Below are 10,327 nucleotides of genomic sequence, written 5' to 3' on the forward strand. Positions count from 1 at the left end.
GGTAGGGACTGTCTCTATGTGATGCCAATTTGTACTTCCCAAGCGCTTAGTACAGTGCTCTGCACATAGTAAGCGCTCAATAAATACGATTGATTGATTAACAAATGCCATCATCATCATTATATTATTATTATTATTATTAAGCGCTTAGTACAGTGCTCTGCACATAGTAAGCGCTCAATAAATACGATTATTATTATCATTACATTATTATTATTAAGCGCTTAGTCCAGTGCTCTGCACATAGTAAGCACTCAATAAATACGATTGATGATTATTACCATCATTATATTATTATTATTATTAAGCGCTTAGTCCAGTGCTCTGCACATAGTAAGCACTCAATAAATACGATTGATGATTATTACCATCATTATATTATTATTATTATTAAGCGCTTAGTACAGTGCTCTGCACATAGTAAACGCTCAATAAATACGATTGATGATTATTACCATCATTATATTATTATTATTATTAAGCGCTTAGTACAGTGCTCTGCACATAGTAAACGCTCAATAAATACGATTGATTATTATTACCATCATTATATTATTATTATTATTAAGCGCTTAGTACAGTGCTCTGCACATAGTAAGCGCTCAATAAATACGATTGATGATGATTATCATTATCATCATTATATTATTATCATTAAGCGCTTAGTACAGTGCTCTGCACATAGTAAGCGCTCAATAAATACGATTGATTATTATTCTCATCATTATATTATTATTACTAAGCGCTTAGTCCAGTGCTCTGCACATAGTAAGCCCTCAATAAATACGATTGATGATTACTATTATTATCATCGTTATACTATTATTATTATTAAGCGCTTAGTACAGTGCTCTGCACATAGTAAGCGCTCAATAAACACGACTGATTATTATCATTATATTATTATTATTAAGCGTAGTACAGTGCTCTGCACATAGTAAGCGCTCAGTAAATACGATTGATGATTATTATTATTATCATTATATTATTATTATTGAGCGCTTAGTACAGTTCTCTGCACATAGTAAGCGCTCAATAAATACGATTGATGATTATTATATTATTATTATTAAGCTCTTAGTACAGTGTTCTGCACATTGTAAGCGCTCAATAAATACAATTGAGGATGATTATTATTATCATCATTGTATTATTATTATTAATCGCTTAGTACAGTGCTCTGCACATAGTAAGCGCTCAATAAAAACGATTGATGATGATTATTATTATCATCATTATATTATTATTACTAAGCGCTTAGTACAGTGCTCTGCACATAGTAAGCGCTCAATAAATACGATTGATTATCATTATCATAATATTATTATTATTAAGCGCTTAATATAGTGCTCTGCACATAGTAAGCGCTCAATAAATACGATTGATGATGATTATGATCCTCATCATTATTAGGCAGGCAGGGTGGTGCGGTCCGGCCCCCCCCCCGCCCCCAACCCGAATGGCTTCGCCCGCCTCCCCCGTTCATCTCTGGGCAGGCGCGGTGGTGCGGTCCGCCCCCCCCGCTCCCGGCCGGAATGGTTTCGCCCGCTCCCCCCCCCCGCCATCTCTAAACAGCCAGGATGGTGCGGTCCGCCCCCCCCCCCGCCCCCGGCCGGAATGGTTTCGCCCGCCCCGCCGGTCCATCTCTGGGCAGGCGGGGTGGTGCGGTCCGCCCCCCCCCGCCCCCAACCCGAATGGTTTCGCCCGCCCCCCCGGGCAATCTATAGAGTGGTGCGGTCCGCCCCCCCCCCCGCCGCCCCGCAGGATGGTCGGCCCCTTCCGTCCTGTGTTGTCCCGTGGGGTCCGAAGGCACCTGTCCGCCGATGCTGACATCGAAGAACACCGTGGGGTTCACGGGGCTTGAATTGGCCGCCGCCATGGCTCCGACCCGGAAGCGGAAGGAGGTCGGGGCTCCGGCGCTTCCGGTGTGGTGCCGTCCCGGGGGCCGCCGCTGGGGGGCGGGCGGGCTCGGGGGCGGCGCATGCGCGCGGGCCGCAGGGCATGCGGGCGGGCTCGGGGGCGGCGCATGCGCGCGGACTGAAGGGCATGCGCCCGGGCTGCAGCGCATGCGCGCGGGCTGCAGCGCCGCCATCTTGACGCTCCGCCCCCTCTGCCCTCGCCCAGGCATTCAATCATTATTCATTCATTCATTCATTCATTCATATCATCATCAATCGTATTTATTGAGCGCTTACTATGCGCAGGGCACTGTACTAAGCGCTGGGGAAGTACAAATTGGCAACATCTAGAGACAGTCCCTACCCAACAGTGGGCTTACAGTCTAAAAATTCATTCATTCATTCAATCATTCATTCATTCAATCGTATTTATTGTGCGCTTCCTGTGGGCACAGCACTGGACTAAGCGGTGTAGAGACAAGATAATAACAATGATGGCATTTATTAAGCGCTTACTATGTGCCAAGCACTGCTCTAAGCGCTGGGGAGGTTACAAGGTGATCAGGTTTCCCATTTGGGGCTCACAGTCTTCATCCCCATTTTACAGATGAGGGAACTGAGGCACTGATAATAATAAGAAGAATAATAAGAATAGCATTTATTAAGCGCTCACTATGTGCCAAGCACTGTTCTAAGCGCTGGGGAGGTTACAAGGTGATCAGGTTGTCCTATTTGGGGCTCACAGTCTTCATCCCCATTTGACAGATGAGGGAACTGAGGCCCAGAGAATAATAATAATGATGATGATGATGATGGCATTTATTAAGCGCTTACTATTCATCTATTAAAAGCTTACTACGAGCAAAGCACTGTTCTAAGCGCTGGGGAGGGTACAAGGTGATGAGGTTGTCCCTCGTGGGGCTCACAGTCTTCATCTCCATTTGACAGATGAGGGAACTGAGGCCCAGAGAATAATAAGGATGATGATGATGGTATTTATTAGGCATTGATCAGGTGGGACAACCTGATCACCTTGTACTCTCCTCAGCGCTTAGAACAGTGCTTTGCATATAGTAAGCGCTTAATAAATGCCATCATTATTATATACAGGCAATTGGCAGAGCCGGGATTTGAACCCATGACCTCAGACTCCAAAGCCTGGGCTCTTTCCACTGAGTGGGAAGCTGTACTAAGCACTGGGGTGGATACAAGCAAAGGGGGTTGGACACAGTCCCTGTGGGGATCATAGTCTTCTTAATCCCCACTTTACAGATGAGGGAACTGAGGCACAGAGAAGTGAAATGACTTGCCCAAGGCCACACGGCAGGTGGACCCGGGCTTAGAACCCATGACCTTCTGAGTCCCAGGCCAGTGCTCGATCCATTTATGCCATGCTGCTTTCCCGTTTGGGTTCTGATCATCCTCTAGCCTGTGAGCCCACTGTTGGGTAGGGACCGTCTCTAGATGTTGCCAACTTGGACTTCCCAAGCGCTTAGTACAGTGCTCTGCACACAGTAAGCGCTCAATAAATACGATTGAATGAATGAGTTCTATTTATTTTATTTTGTTACTATGTTTTGTTTTGTTGTCTGTCTCCCCCTTCTAGACTGTGAGCCCGCTGTTGGGTAGGGACCGTCTCTAGATGTTGCCAACTTGGACTTCCCAAGCGCTTAGTCCAGTGCTCTGCACACAGTAAGCGCTCAATAAATACGACTGAATGAATGAGTTCTATTTATTTTATTTTGTTAATATGTTTTGTTTTGTTGTCTGTCTCCCCCTTCTAGATTGTGAGCCCGCTGTTGGGTAGGGGCCCGTCTCTAGATGTTGCCAACTTGGACTTCCCAAGGTATACAGGTATATCACCTGTATATATGTATACCACCTGTATATATGTATATATGTTTGTACATATTTATTACTCTATTTATTTACTTATTTTACTTGTACATATCTATTCTATTTATTTTATTTTGTTACTATGTTTGGTTTTGTTCTCTGTCTCCCTCTTCTAGACTGTGAGCCCGCTGTTGGGTAGGGACAGTCTCTATGTGTTGCCGACTTGGACTTCCCAAGCGCTTAGTACAGTGCTCTGCACACAGTAAGCGCTCAATAAATACGATTGATTGATTCCCAAGCTCTTAGTACAGTGCTCTGCACACAGTAAGCGCTCGATAAATACGATTGAATGAATGAACGCATCTCCCTCTCCAGACTGTAAGCTCCTTACGAGCGGGGAAAGCGTCTGCTAAATCTGTTGTATTGTAACTCTCCCAAGCGCTTAGTACAGTGCTCTGCACACAGTAAGCGCTCAATAAATACGATTGAATGAATAAACGCATCTCCCTCTCCAGACTGTAAGCTCCTTACGAGCGGGGAAAGCGTCTGCAAAATCTGTTGTATTGTAACTCTCCCAAGCGCTTAGTAAAGTGCTCTGCACACAGTAAGCGCTCAATAAATACAATCGAATGAATCATATTTATTTATGAATTTATTTATTGATCAATTTATCAATCAATCAATGTATTAATTTATTATTAATTTATTAATCACATTTATTTTTAGAGTCCCTCCCCAGACTGTAAGCTCCTTACGAGCGGGGAAAGCGCCTGCTAAATCTGTCGTATTGTAACTCTCCCAAGCGCTTAGTAAAGTGCTCTGCACACAGTAAGCCCTCAATCAATACAACTGAATGAATCATATTTATTTATTAATTTATTTATTGATCAAATTTATCAATCAATCAATGCATTAATTAATTTATTATTAATTTATTAATCACATTTATTTTTAGAGTCCCTCTCCAGACTGTAAGCTCCTTACGAGCGGGGAAAGCGTCTGCTAAATCTGTTGTATTGTAACTCTCCCAAGCGCTTAGTAAAGTGCTCTGCACACAGTAAGCACTCAATAAATACAACTGAATGAATTGTATTTATGTATTAATTTATTTATTGATCAATTTATCAATCAATTTATTAATTAATTTATTAATCACATTTATTTTTAGAGTCCCTCTCCAGACTGTAAGCTCCTTACGAGCGGGGAAAGTGTCTGCTAAATCTGTTGTATTGTAACTCTCCCAAGCACTTAGTAAAGTGCTCTGCACACAGTAAGCGCTCAATAAATACAATTGAATGAATCACATTTATTAATTAATTTATTTATTGATCAATTTATCAATCAATCAATTTATTAATTAATTTATCATTAATTTATTAAACACATTTCTTTTTAGAGTCCCTCTCCAGACTGTAAGCTCCTTACGAGCGGGGAAAGCGTCTGCTAAATCTGTTGTAACTCTCCCAAGCGCTTAGTAAAGTGCTCTGCACACAGTAAGCGCTCAATCAATACAATCGAATGAATCATATTTATTTATTAATTTATTTATTGATCAATTTATCAATCAATTTATTAATTAATTTATTAATCACATTTATTTTTAGAGTCCCTCTCCAGACTGTAAGCTCCTTACGAGCGGGGAAAGTGTCTGCTAAATCTGTTGTATTGTAACTCTCCCAAGCACTTAGTAAAGTGCTCTGCACACAGTAAGCGCTCAATAAATACAATTGAATGAATCACATTTATTAATTAATTTATTTATTGATCAATTTATCAATCAATCAATTTATTAATTAATTTATCATTAATTTATTAAACACATTTCTTTTTAGAGTCCCTCTCCAGACTGTAAGCTCCTTACGAGCGGGGAAAGCGTCTGCTAAATCTGTTGTAACTCTCCCAAGCGCTTAGTAAAGTGCTCTGCACACAGTAAGCGCTCAATCAATACAATCGAATGAATCATATTTATTTATTAATTTATTTATTGATCAATGTATCAATCAATCAATTTATTAATTAATTTATTATTAATTTATTAATCACATTTCTTTTTAGAGTCCCTCCCCAGACTGTAAGCTCCTTACGAGCGGGGAAAGCGTCTGCTAAATCTGTTGTATTGTAACTCTCCCAAGCGCTTAGTAAAGTGCTCTGCACACAGTAAGCACTCAATAAATACAACTGAATGAATTGTATTTGTGTATTAATTTATTTATTGATCAATTTATCAATCACTTTATTAATTAATTTATTAATCACATTTATTTTTAGAGTCCCTCTCCAGACTGTAAGCTCCTTACGAGCGGGGAAAGCGTCTGCTAAATCTGTTGTATTGTAACTCTCCCAAGCACTTAGTAAAGTGCTCTGCACACAGTAAGTGCTCAATAAATACAATTGAATGAATCACATTAATTAATTAATTTATTTATTGATCAATTTATCAATCAATCAATTTATTAATTAATTTATCATTAATTTATTAAACACATTTCTTTTTAGAGTCCCTCTCCAGACTGTAAGCTCCTTACGAGCGGGGAAAGCGTCTGCTAAATCTGTTGTAACTCTCCCAAGCGCTTAGTAAAGTGCTCTGCACACAGTAAGCGCTCAATCAATACAATTGAATGAATCACATTTATTTATTAATTTATTGATTGATCAATTTATCAATCAATCAATCAATTAATTAATTTATTAATCACATTTATTTTTAGAGTCCCTCTCCCGACTGTAAGCTCCTTACGAGCAGGGAAAGCGTCTGCTAAATCTGTTGTATTGTGACTCTCCCAAGCGCTTAGTAAAGTGCTCTGCACACAGTAAGCGCTCAATAAATACAATCAAATGAATCATTTACTAATTTATTTATTGATCAATTTTATCAATCAATCAATTTATTAATTTATTATTAATTTATTAATCACATTTCTTTTTAGAGTCCCTCTCCAGACTGTAAGCTCCTTACGAGCGGGGAAAGCGTCTGCTAAATCTGTGGTATTGTAACTCTCCCAAGCACTTAGTAAAGTGCTCTGCACACAGTAAGCGCTCAATAAATACAACTGAATGAATCGTATTTATTTATTAATTTATTTATTAATCCATTTATCAATTAATTAATTAATTAATAATTTATTGATCGTATTTATTTTTAGAGTCCCTCTCCAGACTGTAAGCTCCTTACGAGCGGGGAAAGCGTCTGCTAAATCTTTTGTATTGTAACTCTCCCAAGCGCTTAGTAAAGTGTTCTGCACATAGGAAGTACTCAATAAATACCTACTTAAGAAATACCTTTGATTGATGTCCTCCGTGGCACAACTCAGTAAGTGAGTGATTCCCCTTCCTCCTCCTGCATGCCTCTCCTTTCAGCCTTCAAGATGTCCTGTGATTCTCACGGTGACTAGTCTTTTGGGGCGTTTTGGAGAGATGAGATGAAAAATCGTGGGTTATTAGGGAGGTCCCGGAAAGAAAAAGGCAGAGAGGCGTATTCCCACTTCAGCGTCCGGGCCACGGATGGGGGAATATGAGAATGGAGTTTCCAGACTCGGTTTCTCCGGAAAAGCAGCGCATCACTCGTCCCTCTACCTTCATTTTCCTCACCTTCTTCCTCTGCCATCTCAGCCCTCACGTTTCGCCATTCATTCAATCGTATTTATTGAGTGCTTACTGTGTGCAGAGCACTGTACTAAGCGCTTGGGAAGTACAAGTTGGCAACATATAGAGACGGTCCCTACCCAACAGCGGGCTCACAGTCATTCATTTACTATTTGTTTCACCGCTGACCTTTGATTTTATTTGGATGTCAGCTTTTTGTCGATTGGGTCATTTTTTTGCTCAGTTATCTCCGTTAGATTGAAAGATCTCTCCTTTTCTTTCATTCCTTCATTCAATTGTATTTACTGAGCACTTACTGTGTGCAGAGCACTGTACTAAGCGCTTGGGAAGTACAAGTTGGCAACATCTAGAGACGGTCCCTACCCAACAGCGGGCTCACAGTCATTCATTTACTATTTGCTTCACCGCTGACCTTCGATTTTATTTGGATGTCGGCTTTTTGTCGATTGGGTTATTTTTTTGCTCAGTTGTTTCCTCCGTTAGATCGAAAGGTCTCTCCTTTTCTTTCATTCAATTGTATTTATTGAGCGCTTACTGTGTGCAGAGCACTGTACTAAGCGCTTGGGAAGTACAAGTTGGCAACATATAGAGACGGTCCCTACCCAACGGTGGGCTCACAGTCATTCATTTACTATTTGTCTCACCGCTGACCTTCGATTTTATTTTGATGTCGCCTTTTTGTGGATTGGGTCATTTTTTTCCTCAATCAATCAATCAATCGTATTTATTGAGCACTTACTGTGTGCAGAGCACTGTACTAAGTGCTTGGGAAGCACAAGTTGGCAACATATAGAGACGGTCCCTACCCAACAACAGGCTCACAGTCTGGTGATGGGTTGCAAATGTTGGGTTCAATGCTTTGCACACAGTGGAAGCTTGATAAATAAGACAATGATGACGAGGTACAGAGACCTCACTTGATATCCTCCCCACCCCCATCCTCACAGCACTTTTGTGCATATTTTTGAATTATATATTATACATTATTATTCATATTAAAGTCCATCTCCCCCTCTAGATCGTGAGCTCGTTGAACTTATGTACATAGCTTTGAATTATATATCATAAATAGTTATTCCTATTAAAGTCTGCCTCCCCCTCTAGATCGTGAGCTCATTGAACTTATGTACATAGCTTTGAATTATATATTATAAATTATTATTCATATTAAAGTCTGTCTCCCCCTCTAGATCGCGAGCTCGTTGAACTTATGTATGTAGCTTTGAATTATATATTATAAATTATTATTCCTATTAAAGTCCGTCTCCCCCTCTAGATCGCGAGCTCGTTGAACTTATGTACATAGCTTTGAATTATATATTATAGTTATTCATATTAAAGCCTGTCTCCCCCTCTAGATCATGAGCTCGTTGAACTTATGTACATAGCTTTGATTTATATATTATAAATTATTATTCATATTAAAGTCTGTCTCCCCGTCTAGATCGTGAGCTCTTTGAACTTATATACATGGCTTTGAATTATATATTATAAATAGTTATTCCTATTAAAGTCTGTCTCCCCCTCTAGATCGTGAGCTCGTTGAACTTATGTACATAGCTTTGAATTATATATCATAAATAGTTATTCCTATTAAAGTCTGCCTCCCCCTCTAGATCGTGAGCTCATTGAACTTATGTACATAGCTTTGAATTATATATTATAAATTATTATTCATATTAAAGTCTGTCTCCCCGTCTAGATTGTGAGCTCTTTGAACTTATGTACATGGCTTTGAATTATATATTATAAATTATTATTCATATTAAAGTCTGTCTCCCCCTCTAGATCGCGAGCTCGTTGAACTTATGTACGTAGCTTTGAATTATATATTATAAATTATTATTCCTATTAAAGTCTGCCTCCCCCTCTAGATCGTGAGCTCATTGAACTTATGTACGTAGCTTTGAATTATATATTATAAATTATTATTCATATTAAAGCCTGTCTCCCCCTCTAGATCGTGAGCTCGTTGAACTTATGTACATAGCTTTGAATTATATATTATAAATAGTTATTCCTATTAAAGCCTGTCTCCCCGTCTAGATCGTGAGCTCGTTGAACTTATGTACATGGCTTTGAATTATATATTATAAATTATTATTCCTATTAAAGTCTGTCTCCCCCTCTAGATCGTGAGCTCGTTATGGGCAGGGCACATGTCTACTAACTCTGTTGTACTTTACTATCCAATCAATCAATCAATCGTATTTATTGAGCGCTTACTGTGTGCAGAGCACTATACTAAGCACTTGGGAAGTACAAGTTGGCAACATATAGAGACAGTCCCTACCCAACAGTGAGCTCACAGTCTAAAAGATCTAAAAGGTCCAAGCGCTTAGTACAGTGCTCTACACATAGTAAGCGCCCAATAAATCCGACTGATTGATTGACTGATCATCTTCGACCCCGGTGGCCGGCTCTATTAAGAGGAAGCGTGAATATGTATATATGGTTGTACATATTTATTGCTCTATTTATTTATTTATTTTACTTGTACATATCTATCCTATTTATTTTATTTTGTTGGTATGTTTGGTTTTGTTCTCTGTCTCCCCCTTTTAGACTGTGAGCCCACTGTTGGGTAGGGACTGTCTCTATGTGTTGCCAATTTGTACTTCCCAAGCGCTTAGTACAGTGCTCTGCACATAGTAAGCGCTCAATAAATACGATTGATGATGATGATGATGAATACGGAGGTGACTTTTAACGGCATTCACCATCTCTCGACGTTGCCAACTCGTACTTCCCAAGCGCTGAGTCCAGTGCTCTGCACACAGTAAGCGCTCAATAAATACGACTGAATGAATGAAAGAATGAATCAAAGGCCGACAGACCGGTTGGTAAGATGCCTGAAGAGGTCGAGTATCAATCAATCAATCGTATTTATCGAGTGCTTACCGTGTGCAGAGCACTGGACTCAGCGCTTGGGAAGTACAAGTTGGCAACATTTTTCACATGGAAAATGTCACAAGGAAAATGCAACTCAC

At 39.8% G+C, this 10,327-nt stretch overlaps 1 protein-coding gene across 2 annotated transcripts in view; it reads right to left on the bottom strand.

The window, feature by feature from the left end:
• PPIH (peptidylprolyl isomerase H) overlaps nucleotides 1-1,895 on the bottom strand; it is a 31,174-nt gene extending 29,279 nt beyond the window's left edge. Inside the window, exon 1 of one of the 2 annotated variants that reach the window (XM_038746185.1) lies at nucleotides 1,814-1,895. In XM_038746185.1, the coding sequence (XP_038602113.1) occupies nucleotides 1,814-1,879 (66 nt within the window). In that variant the 5' untranslated portion in view covers nucleotides 1,880-1,895. The remainder of the gene's footprint in view (nucleotides 1-1,813) is intronic. The other variant, XM_038746186.1, reaches the window with a different exon arrangement.
• Between the last annotated feature and the right edge of the window lie 8,432 nt (nucleotides 1,896-10,327).

This window comes from Tachyglossus aculeatus, chromosome 5, assembly GCF_015852505.1.
Source record: "Tachyglossus aculeatus isolate mTacAcu1 chromosome 5, mTacAcu1.pri, whole genome shotgun sequence".
Taxonomy (NCBI): domain Eukaryota; kingdom Metazoa; phylum Chordata; class Mammalia; order Monotremata; family Tachyglossidae; genus Tachyglossus; species Tachyglossus aculeatus.